Source organism: Ustilago hordei, assembly GCF_900519145.1.
Source record: "Ustilago hordei strain Uho2 genome assembly, contig: UHO2_contig_05, whole genome shotgun sequence".
NCBI lineage: Eukaryota > Fungi > Basidiomycota > Ustilaginomycetes > Ustilaginales > Ustilaginaceae > Ustilago > Ustilago hordei.
Window position 1 is genome coordinate 593,746 of NW_024545279.1, and position 21,758 is coordinate 615,503.

Consider the following 21,758-nt stretch of genomic DNA (forward strand, 5'->3'; position numbering starts at 1 on the left):
GCCCCTGTCTTTCAAACGGTTGCGTAGAGAACGGAAACCCAACACTTTTCCCAACCCGAAAGCGCGTCAGAAAAAGCGTTGTTCTTGGCTCGAAGCCACCAAACTTCCTCCTCAACGCCGGTCAAGGTCAGTCACACGAGGGATATCGATCAAGGGCGCATAGCATATCATGTTGATTGGGAATGTGGTTCTATCCGATTGCAAGTGAACAGATGGAGCATTTTAACGATGATGAGCGGACAAGAGACTTGTACATAATTGAGACATTGTTTCTATGGTTGCGGAACTACGAGGAGAAATGCTGATTTGCTTACAAGACTTTCATGAGATGTGCTTGCTGTTGATTTTTATTGGGATGCATGATGCCAACACGGCTATAGGTGCTAAATTCTGGAACAGCCAAGGAACGGAGCGTCGATGGATTGTTGTTAGCCTAAAAGAACATGGTATGGTCGAGATATTGCAATCAATGCTTTCAAGCGGCAGGGAGATAAGAGGCACTGATGAGCTTGGCCAGCCATCTACCAGCTTCGTCTGCTGCTAAGTCCACGATCACCGCCGACAGTCGAAGTGCTCGAAGCATATCCGTTCCCTCCATCGGAGAGGTGCCCATCAACGTGCTTTTCGTCGAGCTCTCTCCTTGTCGTCTCTCTACGCATCGACACGCGCTCCGCACTACCAATGCCGCTTCCATAAGCGTGGCTACGAGGAGAGGCATTGCCAGTCACCTCGGTCAGCGGAGAGCCAGTGTCGAACGTCTCGCTTGCATTCGGCATCGGGACTAAGCTGGTCTTGCTCTCGCTAGCGTACGAAGAAGAGTGATGATTCGTCGAATTCTGCGATACTTGCATCGAGCTCATACCTGCACCGAGGTAATGCGACGGCGATGAAAAGAGGTTGCTATCACCGGCGTGCGGCGAGGGATGGTGCGGCAGTCGGTCGCTGTCGCCGCTTTCATCCGCTCTTGAATGGTTGCTGTTGCTGAAGGCAATTGGAGGCAGCGCACCGTTGCAGCTTAACTCGTTGCCGTGCGACTGGTCAAACAGACCGAGACCAATACCGTTCGGCTCGCCGTGTGGCTCAGCTTTGCCATCGTGACCTTCAGCAGGGTAAGCGTCTTGCATGTGCATGGTCGATAGGCGTCGTCGAGGCTCGTCATTCGGACTGCGGTGATGTGTCGGATATCCCGCATCGCCTCCTCCTCCGCCATTGAGGAGTGGCAAGCCATGCTGATACTGCTGCGGCTGATGGTGTTCTTGCCAGCGTGCGCCGTTGGGATCCATCGAGAGCTGCCGGTTAGACAAGCCTGATGGCGTGCTGTTCGAAGAGCCTCCACCACCTTCTCGCCTCATCAGCTCCGCCCTCTGACTCCAAGCAGGAGAGGCAAATGCGTGCGTACTAGGGACTGAAGGACTTTGCTCGCTCCACTCACACTCGGAAGCGGAAGCTCCCATATGCATCGAACCATGGGTCGCAACTGAACATCCACCGTGCCAACTCTGCGCATAAGGCGCCGCATCGTGACCTGCATGCACCTTGCTCTCGTACTCGACACCAGGAGGCAATGTCGACGTGCCGAAAGCAGACCGAGACAGTGGGACGCCAAAGTGGCCTGGCTCGAATGCAACCGGTGCAAAGCCGGCAGCTGGTGAAGGAAAGAACGACGGAGGCGGAGACATCGATGACGAGCCCATCCTGTTGTGATAGTCTGCCGCCGTTCCTGGCTCAGGCCATCGAGGCGGATAACCCATCTCGCCCATCTCGCCGCCACCCTGCATGCCGGCAGGGTAGGACGAAGGATAAATGTAGCGAGGTGCATTGCAAGCGCTATATAGCTGAGCAGCTGCAATGTGGTGATCCTCATTGTGGCGTACCGAGGTGGGGGTCGCTGGATACTCGGTGAGTCCCACCCGCAAGAGTGGGTCTTCGAGCATGCCTTGTTGGTTCATATCGGCGTAATGACCGCCGAGGTGATGCTGTGGGTGATAAGCGCCGTGCTCCTGCTCGCGCTTTCGAACGCCACCTTCCAGCTTGCTTCCATCGACCTCTCTCCTCTGTGCGCCAGCGTGGCTTGCATTGTTGCTGGACGAAGAAGCGCCAGAAGCAGTGGTGCGCATCTTGCTCTGCAGACGACTGCGACTGGTATGTGTCATGGTATGACGGTGCATTACATCTTGACGTCGAAAGCACTTGCCACAGATGTGACACTCGTACTTGATCGAGTCGTCGTGCGTGGCTCGATGACGAAGCATGTGCTCGTGGCGCTTGAAAACCTTGCCGCAGAAGCAAGTGTACGGAGGTTCCGGCTTGGGTCCATAGCGACGACGCTTCTTGCGGATGACACCATTGATGTTGCTGCCATTGCCCATATTGCCGGTAGGGCCGTTGGCAAAGAGCGTTGTACCATTCATGACCTGCTGAGAACCAGTGGCGCAACGCGTGGCGTAGCCAACCCGCATTGCGCCTCTCGAGGCGACAGCTGCTGCCATCGCTGCTTGGTCTTGACCGCCAAAAGCTTGGTTGTTGGAGGTCAAGAAGGAAGAGGCTGGAGAAGCAGATGACCAGTCGTTGGTCATAGCAGCTCTGACGTGAGGCGGGATGAGATGAGCAGACGAAGAGGAGGACGAAGAGATGGAAGCTTGGGTGGGATCAAACAATGAGGAAGTGGCGTTGTGCGAGTCCATATGACGCGTTGAAGTTCGCGTGGTCAACATTGACATGTCTACAGAAGACGAACAGCGAGCGAGTTCAGCTCGATTCTATGGAATGTGATTGTGACTTGTGAGAATCGAACTCGACCTGATTGGAAGGCTTTTCTCAATGTGACGTTCCGCACGCACACAGGAGGACAAGCACAAAGACTAGGTAGGACGAGGGGGTTGACAGACAGCGTAAGGTTAGACACTATGCGAGCCGAACGATGTTGTGTCCGTCGATGGGTGGAGCAAGCGGTTTCGATGCAGAGTTTGACAATTCCACTGAAAGGGAGACGTGGCGACGCGCAGAGATGTTGGACAGTGCCAACGCAAGCGCAGTATGGCCTGACGTTGAGACAGCGAATCAGCTTTGACTGCGGCGTTGACGTGTGTTGGAGCTGCAGGTCGAAGTGTGTGTGCAGAATGCGCAAAAGCAACCAATGACAGGCGATTGGCTCTTATGACTCTGACTTTGGGACAGACGAGAAGGGTTGAAGGAGGCCGATGGAAATGGCTGACGCAAGATAGAGAAGAAAAACACGGTTGGAGGGGCTCGGGGCGAGGACTGCAACATTGTGTGTCTGCTATTAGTACGTTTTCAGATCCTTCAGAGATCTCGCTGCGAAGCGAGATCAGGGTGACTAGAAAGCAAGAGGAGCCAGGCGACCGGGGACAACAAATGAAGCTGGTTACCGCCTTGCACCGAGGCTGTGATGCAGTATTTTGCATCTCAACGGCGGATTTAGGTCCCGGTCTAGTCCCGCTCTCAGCTCTTTGCAAAAGCCTTGAATCACTGCGCCGGTCACACGAGAGAGAGAGAGAGAGAGAGAGAGAGAGAGAGAAAGAGAGAGAAAGAAGGACAGTGAAAGACGTTTGAGGAGAAGAGCGAGGCCAGAACACCAGATATCGGACCAAGATTGAGGACAGGAGCCCGCAAGATCCAGAAAGTACTGACATCACACACTATCCACTCGGCACCCTATTGTTCCATTTGCACCATATGAAAGCACCAACTTGCCAGGATTGGCTTGATATTGTGCATCTATCAGCGCATTGCCACAGTACTACTGCTGTTGCTGTAGCTACAATGAGCTCGCACGGCAACTCGGGATCGTGCACGATTGACAAAGGGGACGGCAGCATCCAGCCTCGTCTCTTGGCCCTTCAGTAATTTGAGCTACCGCTTCCACGCATCATGCAGCTTTATTTGTTCGAACCGATGGCATGAGAAAGGGAGCTGCAGTCCGAAGAAGGCTAGTGCCGTAACTACCCAAGCTTTCTAGCTTTTAGCGTGGTACCTTCTCGGTCTGGCAACTTGCATGCGAGCACACAAGCAAAGGAACATTGTTGAGCCAGCTTTTCTGTGTCGCCGGTGAGACAATGCCAGCACATGGAAGTCGGAGCCCGGTCAAGAAGAGCCAAAAAGCAGCTCACGCTGATCTGAGAGCTCCGTGTCTGCCAAAGTTCGGGCTAAAAAGTTACCGATCCACCACTTCATTGTTCGGCGACAGCAAAGCGCCCAGTCTCATTTCACTTTGCTCACTCACTTGCACAAATGCAGGCGGAGCGGTCTGTGCTCTTGCATTGTAGCAGCTGCATAGGGCAGGGCTTGGCTTTTTGCAGTAAGTGCAGGTCCTCGTCTCATCAGCCTATCAAAAAGGCACACTCAGCACCGAGCAACGTACTGCTTTACCAGAAATCGATGCCGCAGGAGACTAGAGTATATTATGTCGCTGCTGACTTCATCTCGGTGAGAGCACGACTATCCCTTTCTTTCGGATGCAATCTTGAGCGCGGCGTAATACGTCTCTTCAAGCTTCGCCTCTTTGGGCCATGCCATGCTGTGTTGTGCGATACACATGGCTGCCGCAGGAACAGGAAAATCACTGACCGGCCCGATTCGACGACCCGAAGACGACCAATGCCGCTGCAGGCGAGATTGAAATGTGGAAATTTGGGCACGGGGGAGAGGAAAAGCCACCATCATCATTCTTCGAAGTTGGAACAAGGGCGAGAGCTCGTTTAAAGGTTACAATGACTATGAACTCAGCTTGGCACACCGCGATGCTCTGTAGATGTGAGGCGCCTGGGAAAAGAAGGTCCAAGCGGTGACCGCTCTCACCATCTCACTCAAGACTGGCACCGATGAGGAAGGCACGGTGAATGGGACCAGAAGTGATTCAGGATGCTCGAGCTCGACAGCTGGGCAACCTTGAACTTGGGTGGCCGTAGCGAGCTGTCGAGGCTCAGAAGCTTCCACTGCGATGCCGATGCAAAAGGCGTGTGTGCAAAAGGTGGTAAGGGAGTCCGGATATTCGCGGGTGTGTGTGCACGGTGGAGCGAAGGTAGCGTGAGAGCGGTCTGGGCCAGTTGCATGACAATGAAGCTCTGTTAGTCCAGGTGCTAGACGCCCGGACATGTTCATGCTCGGTATGAGTTCGGTTACTTTGGTGGTGATGGTGGTACATTGTTCCCCTTTTGTCTTTTTACTATCTTGACGTTGCATCGGAACTGGGTGTGGCTGCCACATGCCAGCGTTGCATGAAAGTTCCGGAGGTGAAGAGGTGGTTGAGAGATGATGTGCTTCTCCTCACTTACAGTGCGTGCGGACCGGATCGACGACCCTTTGTGAGCGAGAAAAAGTCTCCGAGATGAGTCGGTGAACACGAAGGCAGAGCACAATAGCGTCGTCCATCAATGCCGTCTGCGTCGATGGTTTGCTCTTCCTTTGTGCTGATCGGTCTCATGTCAAAGGCCTAATCAGTGAGGAAGTGTGCTTGTGACATTCGATTGTAAGCATCTAACAAAGGTAGAAAGCGCTCGAGCCTCTGAAACAGATTGGAAAGAGATGTCTTAGGCTTGTCATCATGCTTTGGCCCGGATGACATCGGCCTCTCACAGGCTGCCGTGCTTTGCACTCGTTTTCAGCTTTTGTTTTCTCTGCATTTCCTCGTATTTCCTTTTTGTCACCGTGCGTCGCAAGGAAATGACAACTGCTGTTCAGAGCGCCTCCAGGACGCCACGGCTCTCGTTTCGGTCTAAGCATCGAGATTCCATCAGAGCTTAATCTGTTGCCTCAACTTCTCTTCCGTTGACAGGGGCTCGAGTATCAGGCTCATGCTGACTTTGGCTGTTTTACATTTGCATTGGCGTAACGTGTCTGCGGCGCTGGACTGAGGAGGCGCGTGCATTCAGCGTAAAATTTGTTTACTTTCTTAGTCCTGTTGCAGCCTCTTTTTCATCTTCATCTTCAGCTGGTGATGGGATGATGGGACCGAAGAACGAGGGCAGAACCCACCATCCTTACTGTAGAGTGGGAGGTCCTGGCAACCGCCTTCGCATACGCTTCCTGGTTCGTCGTGGTGTCCTCCTTGAACTTCAGAACAAGCTGATTCCAGAGCTTGGATCCTCGCGCCATGCCTCTCTTCCCAATTGTATTCTCTGCACCCTTTCGGTGAAGCAGCGATGTTGCCTCAAGGTCTGTTTTCCTCTAGCCTGGGAAAGGGTGCCTGAATGTTGCGATGTGACGTAGGAGTCAATGTGATTAAAGAGAGGCAACGTTGCTTGCGGAATCAAACCCTCCTAGTTCCAGTGTATCCATAGCATGATACAAGATCAGGCGATGCCAAGTGGTAGAGCTCAGCAAGAAAATTGGGCTGAACAGTGTCGAGAAGAAACCATTCGCGCCTTGGAATGATCTAGGAAGATCTTCGTCGCATGAATCTGGTACGCTCGTGTCAGCACATATTGGTGGGCTCAGTCAAGGGATCCCAGACATTCGGCTGTTGAGGACACGAAGATGGGCGCATCCAAAGACCTTGTCGCAGCGGGCAGCGGAGCAGCGTCACACGGTCCATCGATGATGCCGAAAGGGGAATTTGTTAAGTCGGCTTAAATTTTCGGCAGTCAGAAAGGCTTTTTTTTATGCGGAGAACTTTTTGTAGAAATGCTCTCCTCCACACAAAGCTCTCATCCAAACCCACGACCCACGCTTTCTTCCTTCCACCTCTTCTGCTTCCTCATCTTCCGGATTCACCCACAATCATCATCCGATCCAAGCAGACTCCCACAATTCTACGCAACCAAAGCTTTGCACTTACTGAGCCAGCCTCAGGGTGAGAAAGCTTTATCATACCCCGGTGGGTCGCACAAAGAGCCTAGCTGCTGGCAGCAAAGGGTCAGCTCAGGTGGGAAGAGAACGGATAAGATAAGGGGCTTCCATCCTCTCACGCAGGGATCCCCATCGCAATTCCAACATGACAAAACGCACCTCCTCCTGGCAAGCTCTCTATCGAGCACTACTTCGATCTTCATCGGCATCGGTACGGTTCTCACGACCTGCAGCACGCAACACACGGCGCTATCTACGAGACGACTTCACCGCTGCTCTCTCCCCTACCTCACTAACAAAGTCCGGCATCGGACCGAAGACTGCCCACAATGACAGCGCCAAACACACCAGTGCATCAAACCAAGATGACAACATGCGCCGATTGACAAGCAACACGCTCGCATTTCACTTGTCGGCATCGTTGTACTCCAACGTGGCTCAACAAAACCCGGAGTTGAATGCAGCGACGAGGTCGGGGTCCCCACCAAGCCCCCCTTTGTGCGTGGGAGTAGCAGATCAAACCCGACAACGTGCAACCATTTCCGAAAGCGATGGTACCTCCTCAACGCCAAGCAAAGCTGCAGGTCGCTTTGCCCACCGTATAATCTCCAACCTCTCCAGTCTCACCTACCACCATCTCTCGCCACATACCCAGATGCAATCGCCTCAATCATCCCACTTGCGCGCAAGTAGAGCTGCACTTCGCAAGCCGAAAAAACTCTCCTCTCTTGCACGTGTGCTTGGTAAACTCGACTCTCCTATCCCTGGAGAGGAACCAGACTTGTACACTGCCTTGCAGGAGGGAAAAGGAGAAGAAGAGGCGATGTTGAATTTGGCACATATGAAACTACCCTTTTTGTTGCCAAGTCCCAAGCCGATTAGAGGGCCGAAGGAGGCTAGGTTGAGGATTTGGGATGGTCAGGGTCCGGAGAAGGTTGCGTCTGAGGGGATGTTGAGTCAGATGCAGGAAGATCTAGATACAGTGGAAAGGTTATTGGAAGAAAGCGGAAAGAAGGGAGGCGGCTGGGATGGGGGAGGGGCAGGCAAGCAAGTTCAACAGTTGAGAGAGGAGGCAGATGGGTTGAGGAAGAAGACTAAGGCTGCGAGCAAGGCGCTAATGCAGGCGGAGGAGAAGAGGAAGTTGGAGGACGTGGGAGTGAAGCATTTGGCGGAGTTGATTGCGGCGGCACAGGACAGAGAAGGCTTGATGCTAGGAAAAGAAAGGTGGATGAGGAGGGCGAGGGGGGAGTATTTGCCTCCATAACCAGCTCGTCTGTCCTACACAGCATCACAAGCAGTTCAAACCAGCAGTTTTATTCGGATGGCAATCGTAATGGCATCCCCAAACACTGCTATCATCACTTCTAAACTCTGGAAGATGTGTCTTGAGAAGCCTCGTTGCCGACAACCAGGGCCCAACCTCACAAAAACCTCGGATTTCGGCGCGTTTGTGTGAGTGTTTGGTTGCCGGAGACGCGTTTAGCTTGTGTTGTTCTCTCCCTGTACGACCCTGTATGATCTCTAACTCTTGCCTTTCCTCCTCTTCCTCCTTTCATCTCTTCTTCCTCTTTATCGAAAAGATGTTTCCTCGCCCTCGACGACCAGCCTCGTTCCTCCACAACCCCTCAGCAGCAGCCGCAAACCTCGGTGATGCATCCGAAGAAGAATCTCTAGTAGAAGACAGTCTAAATCACGCTGGACCTTTCCAACCATACCGCTCTTTACCCCAACCTAGCCTGTTCACCCGACCTCGACCACCACCAGAGGCAGATGGATTCGCATATGCTGCTACACCCAGTGGCATGCCGAACTTGCGGTCGGAGATCATACCGCAAGGGATCTTCAACCAGCCACCAGCACAACCTCCTAGGATAGAACGACACCGATACCGACCCCCTTCCCGACCACCGCAGCACCAGCAACAGCAGAGGATGTTCGGTAGTCCACCAGCCGACGTTTCCGGTTCTGTTTCGGGTTCGTTTAGCTTTGCTCCCCGAACACAGCTCTTGCCTGCATTTACCGCTCCACAGATAGCTAGAGGTACACTCTTCCCTTCCTCTCCGCCTCAACAACTAGGGGCGAGTCTGGATAGTGCAGCAATAGCGATCGAGCAACGAATCCAAGCTGCACGATCTGCAGCGGGAGAACCGTCGGCGAGAGTTGTTTCTTTTTCCTCTCACCCGCAGGTGACTACACCTCAAAACGCACCAAACGTAGGAAACGCATATCCCGAACCCCCACGAATGCCCGCTGCTGTGCGTGGGAGAGGTGGGCGGAGGGACGGTGCGGATGCGAGTACATCCCATCTCGGCCGTCGTGCCGGTGGGAATGCGAATGCTCCGTTTTCGCATCAACAACATCAGGTGGTGATGCCGACAAGGTTGTTCGCTCTCCCACCGGACACCGCTTCTCGCTTCCCACCTTCCCCACAAGCAATTGCACACCCGTTCAACACGCCTCAACATAATCCTCCCCTTCATAGCCACGAATATCATCAGGCAGCAGCAGCAGCAAGTGGCCCATCAACGTCGATTTCAATCTCAGCAGATCCGACAAATACAACCTCCCATTCAACCTCGCATTCGACGGAATCGCCTGAGGTAGTGAGGTTGAGAAAATGGGATGGAACCCAAACAACCGTTCCGAGTTACATTCTGTCTCGTCAAGCGGAGAACGTTGTAGAGGACACTTTCGAGTATGATACTGTGCATCGCTTTCATCCTCGCCACATCCTTGATCGGCAAAAGAATCGTGTTACTGGAGAGGAAGGCGAAGGAAAGGAAGGGGAAATCCAAGATGTGGATGCACTACAAGCAATACTAGAGACTCAGTTGGGGTTGAGGGGTATGCATGGTTGGTATGGATACACGTACACGAATCCCAAACCACCTACACAGTCTACAAAGGCGGTACAAGAAACGGAAGAAGAACCCAACAGCAGCACCGGTGGGAGAACTTCAAGGAAAAGACGTCGTTCGAACTGCCCTTCCTCACCACCTTCATCATCCCCCACCACCCCTTCCACTACCAGAGCAGAGGAAGAAGAAGAAGAAGAAGAAGAAGAAACGAGCCCAATAGTAGTATACGACACATTCGGACGCATCCGTGGCACAGTCGTCCTCCCATCCTACTCCAGACGAGGGGGACCACACTTCCCACTCCCCTCGCCCAAGGAAACTTTTGGAATCAGACACAGCGCTGGTTCTCACTTGGTCTTGACTGCTGGGTCTGCGTTATCGACGAAAGAGGCAAGACTGGTTGGTCAAGTGGAGTTCGTCAAGGTGCGATACGATGAACTACAGACGCCAAAACGCAGTGTGGGATCAAAGGAAGCTGAATCCGAATCAAAAGAGAGGATAGGAGGCACCGTCAGATCAGAAACCTTCTACTCCGAGCTGAAGGCGAAACGGAAAGCTTTGACAAAGTTTCAACGCACACACAGACCTGCCCTCCTCAAAGGATTGCAGAATGCTTTATTGGATAGCACATCTCTCACTTATCCTTCTCACTACTAAGATGATGCGGAAGCGTATGATGGTAATTGCGTAATTAATCTATAAGAACAAAACCTGAATCTAAGTGCGAATCCATACAAAATGCTTGAATCTGTTACGTTTGCGAGACACCGGGTCCACTCTCATCTCGAGGACTACTCTTTCTACTTCCTCCAGCATCCGAACTTGTGTCTAACGCTGAACCATTCCTAGCTGCCTCCAGGACGGAATTTGACATTCGAAGCCCTAACAGTTTCTCCACTGGATCTTCCTTTCCCCCACTTTGCTGCTGAGAAGCGAGCGGACTGGGCTTGATGGGAGCGCCAAATGGAGCGCCTAAGCCCGTTGAAGCTTCGTCCTGAGCAGGTGGGGTGGGCGTATCAGCTTTCTCACGCAACTTTGCCATAGCTGAAGCAGCCGCACTTCTTTCCGCTGTCATACTGTGACTACGACGCGAGTCTTTTACTAGGGCCGTACCTTTGACGCTGAGTCTAGCGATGGTGTTGGCGAGTTCTTCGGCGCTTTCTCCTGCCGGCATGCCACTGGTGGTGGATTGTCCTGTGGCAGCTGCAGCTGAGTCATTCTTGCCACTGCCGCCGCTAGCGCTGCCTCGAGAAGTCCCGCCTGAAGGAACCGAAGCGAGTGGTGTTACAGCAGGAGAATTAGTAGAAGCTCTTCGTGTGAGATGCGAAACGTTGCCAGCAGCGACCATCGGGAACGGATAGCCATCTTCCATCGAAGGCTCCAGCCCACCTGGCGTTCCATCGGATGCTCGACGAGTCATTGAATGAGAGCCAGCGCCGCCTACTGCTGCTCCATCCTCGTCGTGGTTGACAGCGGCATACGATGGCCTTCTTGGCCCGGCACCAGGCGTCTTTGCAATATTACCTCGCACATCATCCACCACTTCGTCTGACGATGTGTCCAACGCACTCGACCCAAACATTCCTGTCGACTGTCGAGTGGGATTGATCCTACGCGGTCCAGAAGGCTGTGACCAATGAGGAGTTGCAGGCTGCTGCTGACCATACCCGGCCCCAGACATGGGGAACATAGGATTATATCCATCAGGCGCACCGGGAGCAGCGTTCATGTAGTCACCCATGTTGGCACCCGTGTCGCCATTCTGAGCTGCGTTGGCGGCGGCAGCTACACCAGCACCCATCTGCGTGTTTCCACCAGCGTCGGGACTGAATGGACCGATGCCTGGACTCAAGAATTGCGGGTATAGAGGAGGCGTCTCAGGGACTTGGTGGAACGTGAAGCCTGGCATGCCTGGTGTCATGGGCACATGCATGCGTGCCGTCATGGGGCTCATTTGCTCTCCTTGCACAGCGCCACCTATCGCAGTACCAAAACTGTTGGCAAAGTTGGATGAAGGCAGCTGAATGCGTCCCGGGTGCTGCGAGTTTGTCGGAGCTGGTGGTGAGACAAGACCGGGCGACATGAGATCTGATGGCAAATAAGACGACGCCGCACCGAAACCATTGGCGGGAAGCGTGATAGACATGCCATAGTTATTCTCTCGTCCAGATGAACCTGATGTCACATCTTCGTTGTTGCTTGACTCTGCAGATGCAAATAGGCCAAATGATTTGACAGTCGATTCGCAGCGATCTGAGGCCGTGCTACCATCGGCATTCTGACGTGAGCCGTTTAAAGCATTGCCAAACATGGAGAACGATGGTTGAGAGGATGCACTCTGAAGCACTCTGCCTGCATCGCCAAAAGCGGAGAAGCCAGGGGCCATCTGCTGCTGTTGCTGTTGCTGTTGTTGTTGTTGCTGTTGGCCGAACCTCTGTTGCTGCTGCTGCTGCTGCTGCTGCTGGAGTTGCATCAAAGGCTGGTACTGCGAGCCGTATCCAAGTGATGCTTGGTTCTGCGATTGGAATGCGGCCTGACCGAAGGGTGCTTGCGCCTGTTGCTGCTGCGGCAAGAATGCTCCTCCGGCTCTTTGCTGTTGTTGCTGAGGGTAAGGTTGCTGCCCAAAGCCTCCTCCTTGCATCGGAGCAGCAAGAGTCGGTGCACGCACGTTGTTGGTCATATGGGACGGCAAAGCAGCAGCTGCAAATGCACCAGTATACTGAGCCGGATTGCCCGGCGTGCCGATGGCAGGACCGCTCTGTGCTGCAAAGCGATCAAAGTGCACCTTGAGCGTTCGACCGCTGTACTCGTAACCGTGGTAGAGGCGCACAGCATTCTGCGCATCCTCTTGCGAGGCAAACAAGACCGTGCCGAAACCTCGACTTCGACCATCAGGACCAATAGCTACGTCTGCACGCTGAATGTTGCCCGCAGCTCTGAAAAGATCCTTGAGATCCTGCCATTGACAGTGGAAAGGCAAGTTTCCAACAAACAGCACTCGACCGGCATATGATGTCGTTGGCATCTGAGAGTTGAATGGTTGCGACTGCATCGATGCCATGGCTGGGTTGCCAAGTGCGCCGGGTCCTTGTGGCCAAGGTGCCATCGCAGTTGCGCCCGGAAAACCTGTAGGCACCGACGAACCTCCGGCGTTCGATGAGTAGAGGCTGGAAGCTACATCATTCGCACCGGTCCCCCACAACCCGGGAGCAGGCGAGAGGCCGGCCATTCCCACACCTCCGCCTACATCAGAACCTCTGCGCGAGCCCATCGGATTCGCGCCAAGCGACTGCACGGCAGATATGGTACGATGTTGCACTGGAACACCTCCAAAGCCGGAATCAAAGCTAGACCCAGGCCGCTGACGATTGGGAGTGTCGTTGCCGGAGGTTTGGAACATGGCTCGCTCCAACTCGGAAGTTTGATTGCCGCTGCTAGCACCGAGACTCGCTTCGGGAAGCGTGGAGAACGAAGCTCGAGTGGAGATGGGCTGTGAAGCATCGACAGCACGAGCGAGAGGAGAAAGCGCATTTGGCGAGCCAGCACCGGTGAAGGAGCCAGGAGAGTAACTGTGATTGCTGCCACCACCACCAAAACCGGACGGCACGCCAAGGAACTGGCTCGAACCGTTCCCGATGTGGATTGGTGACGGACTGGCACCATTGCCAAGACCATTGGTGGCGAGTGTCGGCATGACAGCACTGCCAGCTACACCGACAAGGGTACCGCTGCGATCGACGCGAACGTCGAGCGTCCTCCCTTGCCAGGTGAAGCCGCAGAGCATATCAGCAGCTTTGATAGCATCCTGCTCGGTTGCCATGAGGACGGTACCGTAACCCCGACTTCGGTTGTCTGCACTGAGCGAGACGTCGGCGCGAAGAACAGTTCCGGCTTTGCGGAAGAGATCCTTCAAGTCTTGCCATCGGACGCGATAGGGGAGGTTGGAAACAAGCAGCTGCGTACGCGGATCTGATGCAGAGAGGGGGCCAGTGCTCGGTGCCGGTGCGGCCAGGCCGGAAGTCGGATCAAAGTTGCCAGATGCTTGATTGCCAGATAACGGGTTGGATGCGTCTCCAGTCGGATAGTTGTTGCCGCTGTAGAAGGTCGCCGAATCAGCGGAGAGGAGGTTGGTGGTAGAACTGGAAGGCCCATCGGAGAAGGATTGGCGTCCGAAAGGTGGTCTAGCGCCGGCAAGTCCAGCCTGCGAAGGTGGGGCGAGGGAGGGTGAATCAGTGCGAACACCGGATGATGATGACAGACGACGTTGTTCGTGGCCAGTAAAAGGAGGCACGAGGGACGTTGGCGAGCGACCATTGAAGCCTGAAGATTGCGATTGATTGAACAAGTCGGTTGGCGCAGGTGCCAAATTGTTACGACCGGTCATAGACTGAGGTAAAGGAGATTGTGAGTGGCGTAGTGCTAAAGAGGCGTGGTTGAAAGCATTTGCGGAAGCTGCAGCGGCTGCAGAAGTGGTGCAGAAGTTGGAGGCACCGCCTGCACTGCTCTGTCTTGAGTGGCCACTGCTATTTCTGATGCGATCCCCAAAGCCATAGAGACCGGCGGAAGGGGGTGAGGCATTAGCGCTGGTGTAAGGAGATCCAGAGAGATGGGACCCAGCTGTTTGGTTTGATGAAGATATGGAGATGCCTTTGGGACCGGTAGATGTTGGGTGATCGTGAGCTGATGATGCAAAGGAGCTAGCACGACTGCTAATTGACTGGCCATCAGAGGCTAGACCATGAATACGACTGGAAGCGCCCAGGTTGATGCTGGAGGCGGGACCAAAAGCTGTGGCGTGGGGTGAGAAAGGAGAAGTGGCTGACTGCGATGCCTGGGCGGAACCGCCGTCGGAGGAGTTGCCGGATGGGTTGGTCGACATTTGTGCGAATTTGTTCTGCGCTTGGCAGTCGAGCAGTTGGGTAGATGATGATAGTTATGGTGCTGCGATGGAATAACACCCGTGTGCAGACTGAAGGTTGTGATGCTGATATGCCAATGCTGAGGGCAGACTGGTCGTTGCTTTGGCAGTTTGCTGAACTGTGGCGGAATGATCACTGACAAGACGAGTGTCGGTAGGGGTTGCAGTAATCTGCACCGTGCCAGGCAAGAGCACTAAAGATTAACGAGCTGAGGATGATGCTGCTGATGCAGAGAAGATGTATGGCGTGAGTCTAGAGGTTGGCTGAAATGTAAGGTGTCTGGTGGATGTTGTGGTAATGCAATGTTTTCCCTCGCCGTGAGTTCCTTGAGACAAGGATGAGAAAGCGATGGTGGATGAGACCAAGGAGGAAGGTAAAGAAGAATAGAATCGAGAAATGACCAGGTGAACCGTGGTAAAGAGGGCATGTATAAGCCCGAGCAAGAAGAGAAACCAAAGTAAAGTGACTGACTGAATCCAAAACCTGACTGTTTCCGTTACCAAAAGAAGACCAAAGGGGAAGCGATGAAAGCCGTCGACCTGAAAAAAGGATGCGACGATGCCGAGGTGGTGGTGATTGATGTTGATGATGGGAAGGGGGGAAAGAGGGTAGAGAAAGGAAAGGGACGAGGGAGAGTGGAGGATTTGCTCACGCTCAGCTTTAGGAAGGGACACGTGAGATGGAACACGGAGAGTAACGATTTTTAAGCAGGAAAGCAAGCGAGCAAGCAAGCAAGCAAGCAAGCAAACAAGCAAGCCAAATTAGCGGTTGAGGAGCACGGCCTGGGGAATTCACACGCAGACACTGAGTGACAAAAGCCGGAAATCTGGCACGTCGTGCTGTGCTGCTGGCTTGAAAAGTCATTTCCTGCAATGCTCGTACGACCATCGCTTTGCTAGCCATATCTCTATTCGTACTTGGTGCAGATACAGTCATAACACGGCCATCTACGGCCATCTTGAGAAGAATGCGAGCCGATAGAGTTAAGCTTGGACTGGATGCTGTTCAAGTAAAGTGCGGCTGAAGAGCAAGGGAAATTGACCGAGCCACATGTGAGCGGCAGCAGGAAAGAAGAGCCAAAACGCCCTTGACCGGTGAGCAAACAGCAAACAGCAGTGAAGAAGCAGCGGCAAAGCAGCGTCATCGTCTGTCCAACCAACAGACCCACAAGCGCGAGTCGAGACTTGGGCGAAACGTTAGCGCCGATTAAATAATGCTTAGTAATTGCACCTTTTATTTTATTTTTTATTATTTTATTTTATTTTTATAGCTTTGGCGAACACAAGTCTGTGTGGACCGCTTTCCGCTTTTTGGCCTTTTTTGGACGGACACTTTCTTCTTGAGCTGATCGACCCGCATCGGCTCGCAAAATTCCTTTGCGTGAGTCAAGACCAGCAAAACCAGCATTTTCTCTCATCTCCACCATCGAAGGCAGCTGCAAACCTATATCCTGCAGCATCAGCTTGTACAGCGCTAGCACACAGATCTCCTGCCCAAGATGGCGGCATCAACCTCCTGCCGCAAGAGCGTTGCAGGTCTTCTCGTCAATCTCTCGCTCAACAAGGCAACAGCATCCGCATCTGCAAGCACATCCTCCTTACGGTCGAGGTGCTTCTCATCGTCGGCGACATCCTCTCACTCGTCATCATCGTCCTCCACGTCGAGGCAGTCCGTCCAGTCATTAGCGTCTTCGTCTTGGTCTGCGCCATCCACCTCGTCGAAATCCTCTTCGAGACCTGTCAAGACGATCCCCGCTTCCTCACCACTGCTCGACAAGCCATTGCCCATCCATTTCCCATCCAGCACACTTCGAGCCTTCCCCTCGCTGCTTCACTTTGCTGACCCCGTGCTCGACCCACACCCTAAAAATGTGATTCAATCCACACCTACATCCACCAACCCATACCCTTCCACCATCACTTTCTTCAACGAGCCCAAGATGTTCGAGCCCACCCCGCCCTCCGCCGACTCGCTCGTTCTTTCTTCTGGATCCGATGCGGATGAGGTCAACTCGGAACAGTATCTCTCCACTGTTACTCCCCTCTCGGTCAAGGAAGTGCGCGATCTTCACCGTCACGCTATTGTGCTCAAACGTGTCGTCCACATGACTACCAAGGGTAAAGACGCCAGCATGTACGCTCTTGTCATTGCAGGTAACGGCAACGGCCTTGTCGGCTACGGCGAAGGCAAGGACACCAACGCTTCTAAAGCCGGTCGCAAAGCTTTCCACGAAGCTGTTAAGAACTTGGACAGTGTCGGCATCCACAAGGGCAGTGATGGTTCGCGCACCATCGAGACTCAGATTGAAGCCAAGTGGGGCGCAAGTCGTGTTGTGATGCGTCCTCGACCCGCTGGTTTCGGTTTGCGTGTTCCCCCTGTTATCCACGCTATCTGCCGTTCGGTGGGCATCACCGATCTGAGCGCTTCCATCTATGGCTCAACCAACCCGGTCAACGTGGTCAAGGCCGCTTTGCAGATCTTGTGGGGTGGTGCTGCACCTTTGGGTATGGGCGATGGTGTTGGTGGTCAGATGCGTCGAAAGGACAAGGGAAGAGGTATGCGTGGTCGACTCGATATCCAACGTAGCCGCGGTCGTCGAATTGCCGAGGTCAACATGGCCAAGTGAGCAAGCCTATCTCGCTCGCTTGACGCGGCATTGCCTTGACGATGACAAGGAGAACCTCATTTGCTTATGACCTCTGAGTGTAACAGCAATGTGTACATTATCGATGAGCCATCTGTTAGCTTGTGAACAGTAGCTTGTCAGGTTTCGGATGAGCCGACAGATGCTCGTGACTTGAAGAAAGCAACGCTGCTCTCCTCACAGTCACATTGGTTCCCTTCTGACCTTTCCCTCCTTTCTCACAGTCGGATCAGAGCCGATCGCTACTTTCAAGCCGTGGGAAGTTTGAAAGCAAAACAGTTGAAGATGCACCGGCATCGCCAGCGCGCGACACAGTAATAGGGAACACACAGGATCGGGGAATTGGAAGGGTATCAGGTGATGAGGAAGACAAACAGAATGCAAAGCTAGTGGGAGCTAACACAGCCTATGCATGAGGATTAACACCATGGTATGCGAGGAGCATGTTGCTATGACAATGCTTATGAAAGCAGATACATGGCATATGGACATGGCATATGGACATGACTCGACAAAGTAAGTACAGATGGGTGCCCAGAGCATGTATATATAATACAAGTCATGTTGCTACCATACAATGAAAATCTATGCCTTTTTAACTGAGACTACCCAATTGTGAGAGTGCCTGCTAGTGGCCTCTGTATCAGTGTACCTAAATTCAACTGGCTCCCAACGTGGGGCTCGAACCCACAACATTCATGATGGCAGGAGAAGGAGATCACCAAGCTGGTGAGATGGCCAAGAAGACAAAAGGAGGAAGGAAAGGAAAGGTAGTCCAACAAGTACAGATTGACGATGAGGCCACTGATGGTAACGAAACCAAGTTCAATGAAGCAGAAGAAGGGTCAGACTCCGACGATGACAATGAATGGTATGACTACCACACCTTAGCCAAGATCATGGAGGCAGTCCCCAAACTCATGTCGCAGAACTACTATAGCTGGAGCACCCTCATCAAGGCCACTCTCAGAGTTATTCCCCATGCCATACAGCACTTGGAAGGCATGTATGATAACAACCATCCAAAATGGAACAGAAACTTTGACGACGCTTTAGCGGGTGTGCTATGTAGCACTTTAGACGCTGAAGGAGAGCACAACATCCTCTACTTATTGCTTGACATTAGTAAAGCATATTTGACTTTCCACCAAACCTGGAAGAAAATCGAAAACAGCCTGACCAGTGAAGCTACTAGGATCTCACAATGAATTGCACTCCTTGCACAACTCAATGAAGTCAAGATGTTTAATGCTGATGCACAGAAGCTAGTCCAAGACATTAGAGTCATGCAAACAGAGACAAGCCTACTGGGAGCACCTTTCGGTGACAATGCCATATATGCAGCACTCCAAAGGTGCATGATCTGGCACCCAGTCTACAAAGAAACAGTCGCCACTGTCCATCAAGTTAGTTTCGATGCACTTGCCACAGCATTAATGATGTGCCAATCTGCAATCGAAAGCATCCCTGCCCAAAAGGTGGATCCACGACAGGCAAGCGCTCGGGCAGCTGGTAGCAACGAGCAGGACAGCAACACTGATGAGAATGCTGAAAGCTCAAAGGCTAAGACTGGACCAAGGAGGATTCGCTGCTGGGTGTGCAGATGCTATGGACATGGTGCCAGAAAGTGCAACACCACTGTCACCATCCCCGAGAACTCCCCCCTCACCCAGACTAAATAGGAAGTCTGGTGCTCACTCACTCCGAGTTGGCGAAGGCCCCCAAAATCAAACCAATCAATCCATTGGGTTCTAGATTCGGGAGCAACCTTCCACATGATTAATGACTACAGCATGTTGATCCATCCAAGAAAGTGCAGAAAGCATGTGTATACTGCCAGAAGCGAAGTCTTAGAAGCGACTGCTGTAGGGGACATTAGCATATCAACAGAGTATGGAGAGATACTGCTCCAAAATGTTCTTTATGTTCACAGTCTCAATATTAATCTATTGTCCACCAACTCATTGATGGACGAAGGAGCATGTGTGACCCTAGACCCTAAAGGGGGACAAATATATTTGGCAGACAGCACAATACTAAAAATAGTAAAGAATCACAAGAGTGGATTGCTGGAAATACAAGGTGATACATGGCGACTGAATGCGATGACTGCATCAACACTGCTATTGGAAGGGGTGGATGAAGAATTCAGGCTAGCCAAATGGAAAACAAAAGTTTCCACAAAACAGCTCTGGCATGAGTGACTGGGACACCCAGGTCGAGATAAGTCCAGGGCAATCATCAACAAATTGAGAGGTGAACCTGTAGAAGCATTGGACCCAAACACAGCTCTAACATGTGAGCCATGTATACAATCCAAGAGTACGGTCACCAGGATGGGGCAAGGTAGCAGCGAAAGAGCCGTGGGGCCCCTGGATCTTGTCCATATCGATCTAATCATCGATTCATCCCATGTGACAGAGTACACATGCATATTAGTACTGGTCGATGACTATAGCAAGTACGTGCACATACAGCCACTATCACAAAAAGGTCACGCATTTGTGCAGCTCAAGAGAATCATTTTATTCCTAGAAACACAAACAAATAGAACATTGAAAGCAATTCAGTCTGATCAAGGGACCAAATGGAGGAGCAATGAGGCACTGGAATGGACACTCGGGAAAGGGATAGAATGGCAGACCACTGTGGGATACAATAGCAGACAAAATGGACGAGTGGAACGAATGAACAGGAGTTTAGGTGAAAAGATGCAGACATTGCTGATACAGAGAAACCTACCAAAGGTCTTTTGGCCATATGCGATCCGGGCAGTGGCTTTCAAGATGAACCTAACTCCTAATGTTGATGGAGAATTCCCTTACCAGCTAATGTTCAGAAAGTCGCCAGAATGTTTCATACATCTCATGCATGTATTTGGATGTTTGGCTTGGGTAAATGTCCCAAAAGCCAAGAGATGCAACAAGAAATTGGATCAGAGAGCAGTCCCGGCCATATTCATAGGATACAGCTTGGAGAGAAAGGGATGGCTGTTCTACAGTCCTGGTTACAGCCCAAACATCTTCTGGAGCAACTCGGCCAAGTTCATGGAAACCCAATGTTGGTCAGACCAAACAGAATGGAAGCCAGTGAACATTCAACCACCTCCAATTCTGAATAATGAGGAGGACCTAGCTAACTTGGGGTACATGGAGGAGGACCTCTTTGATGAGGACGATCAAGATCCCTTGAGTGAATACATGAGCATGGAGACAATCTTGGGGGAAGGAGAGCACAAGGAGCCGAGATACAAAGCACAAAATTCTTTTGGGCTAGTAATGACAGGGTTTAAGAAGGAGGAAAGGAATCTCAACCCAACCGTTTGGGAGGCACTGGCTGGAGAGGACAAGAGGTTCTGGGAGGAAGCAATGTGCAAAGAGCTAAAAGGGCTAGAAGCAATGAATACATGGGAGACCACTGACTTACTGCATGATATGAACACAGTCAACATGCATTGGGTATTGAAAATTAAGACAGATGCAAATCTGATACCCATGAAGTACAAGGCGAGACTAGTAGCACAAGGATTCACACAAAGGGAGGGGATAGATTATATGGAAATCTTTGCACCCATGGCACCCATTCAGTCAATCAGAGGAGTACTAGCAATTGCCACTGTGTGGGACTGGGAGGTCGACTCGATCGATGTCAAGCAGGCTTACTTGAACTCCAGCCTACACCACGATGTCTACCTCAAGCCACCCATTGGAACGAAAGTGCAGCCAGGGAAGGTACTAAAGCTCATGAAAGGGCTCTACAGTCTGAAGCAATCAGGCCACAAGTGGAACATAGAGTTAGACACACAATTGTGAAAGATTGGCTTTCACTGCATGTCGAGTGCCCCATGCCTGTACTCGAGAGGGACAGACAATCGACTCACAGTGATAACAGTGTATGTGGACAATATGCTCATTGCATCGCCTAGCTGGAAGGAAGTTGATCACACCAAAGCAGAGATCATGAGCAAGTGGGAGACAGAGGATAATGGACCAGTAAAGGAATTCTTAGGTATAAAAATCATGCGAAACAGGGGCCAAGGCAAAATATCGCTCGACCTAACAGCATACATTAAAAGCATGGTAAGTAAATGGTTGGAAAAGCCAAATGAAAGGTCATGGATACCGATGCAAAGCATCACAAACACTGTCGGAGGAAGCAAATGTACTCCAGAGTGAGCTAAACGATATCAGGAGTTGGTGGGTCAATTGCTATGGGTGTCCAACATGGTATGGCCAGACATCTTGTTCACAGTTGGAGTCCTAGCACGACATATGTCAGAACCAAATGATAGTGCATGGCAAGTGGGGATACATCTGCTGAAGTACCTGAACCAAATGAGCGAATATTGCCTGGAGCTTGGAGGGATGCATAGGAAGCATGCGAAACAGCCGGTGGTCACGTATACCGATGCAAATTGGGCTTCAGACCCTACCAATGGATGAAGGAGCACATCCGGGGCAGTCACATATGTATATGGATGTCCAGTCAGTTGGAAATCACATGTACAGAAGTGCGTAGCATTGTCAGCAG

The 21,758-nt window shown here is 52.2% G+C and overlaps 7 protein-coding genes across 7 annotated transcripts; 4 read left to right on the plus strand and 3 right to left on the minus strand.

Annotated features, from left to right (window-relative positions):
• Positions 1-521: 521 nt before the first annotated feature.
• UHO2_03185 (putative b-induced zinc finger protein) lies at positions 522-2,684 on the minus strand (the record flags this gene model as incomplete). Its single annotated transcript, XM_041558100.1, has 1 exon — positions 522-2,684. The coding sequence occupies one exon, from the start codon at positions 2,682-2,684 to the stop codon at positions 522-524; it is 2,163 nt and encodes a 720-aa protein (XP_041414034.1).
• Positions 2,685-4,458: 1,774 nt separating this feature from the next.
• On the minus strand, positions 4,459-5,115 carry UHO2_03186 (uncharacterized protein; the record flags this gene model as incomplete). Its single annotated transcript, XM_041558101.1, has 2 exons — positions 4,459-4,623; positions 4,819-5,115. The coding sequence occupies 2 exons, from the start codon at positions 5,113-5,115 to the stop codon at positions 4,459-4,461; spliced, it is 462 nt and encodes a 153-aa protein (XP_041414035.1).
• A 1,837-nt stretch (positions 5,116-6,952) lies between these two features.
• On the plus strand, positions 6,953-8,071 carry UHO2_03187 (uncharacterized protein; the record flags this gene model as incomplete). The annotated part of the gene is made up of 1 exon (XM_041558102.1): positions 6,953-8,071. The coding sequence occupies one exon, from the start codon at positions 6,953-6,955 to the stop codon at positions 8,069-8,071; it is 1,119 nt and encodes a 372-aa protein (XP_041414036.1).
• Positions 8,072-8,387: 316 nt separating this feature from the next.
• UHO2_03188 (uncharacterized protein) lies at positions 8,388-10,322 on the plus strand (the record flags this gene model as incomplete). The annotated part of the gene is made up of 1 exon (XM_041558103.1): positions 8,388-10,322. One exon carries the CDS (start codon positions 8,388-8,390, stop codon positions 10,320-10,322), a length of 1,935 nt encoding a protein of 644 aa, XP_041414037.1.
• A 94-nt stretch (positions 10,323-10,416) lies between these two features.
• Positions 10,417-14,544, minus strand: UHO2_03189 (uncharacterized protein; the record flags this gene model as incomplete). The annotated part of the gene is made up of 1 exon (XM_041558104.1): positions 10,417-14,544. One exon carries the CDS (start codon positions 14,542-14,544, stop codon positions 10,417-10,419), a length of 4,128 nt encoding a protein of 1,375 aa, XP_041414038.1.
• A 1,538-nt stretch (positions 14,545-16,082) lies between these two features.
• Positions 16,083-17,210, plus strand: UHO2_03190 (uncharacterized protein; the record flags this gene model as incomplete). The annotated part of the gene is made up of 1 exon (XM_041558105.1): positions 16,083-17,210. One exon carries the CDS (start codon positions 16,083-16,085, stop codon positions 17,208-17,210), a length of 1,128 nt encoding a protein of 375 aa, XP_041414039.1.
• A 716-nt stretch (positions 17,211-17,926) lies between these two features.
• Positions 17,927-18,436, plus strand: UHO2_03191 (uncharacterized protein; the record flags this gene model as incomplete). The annotated part of the gene is made up of 1 exon (XM_041558106.1): positions 17,927-18,436. One exon carries the CDS (start codon positions 17,927-17,929, stop codon positions 18,434-18,436), a length of 510 nt encoding a protein of 169 aa, XP_041414040.1.
• Positions 18,437-21,758: the final 3,322 nt, after the last annotated feature.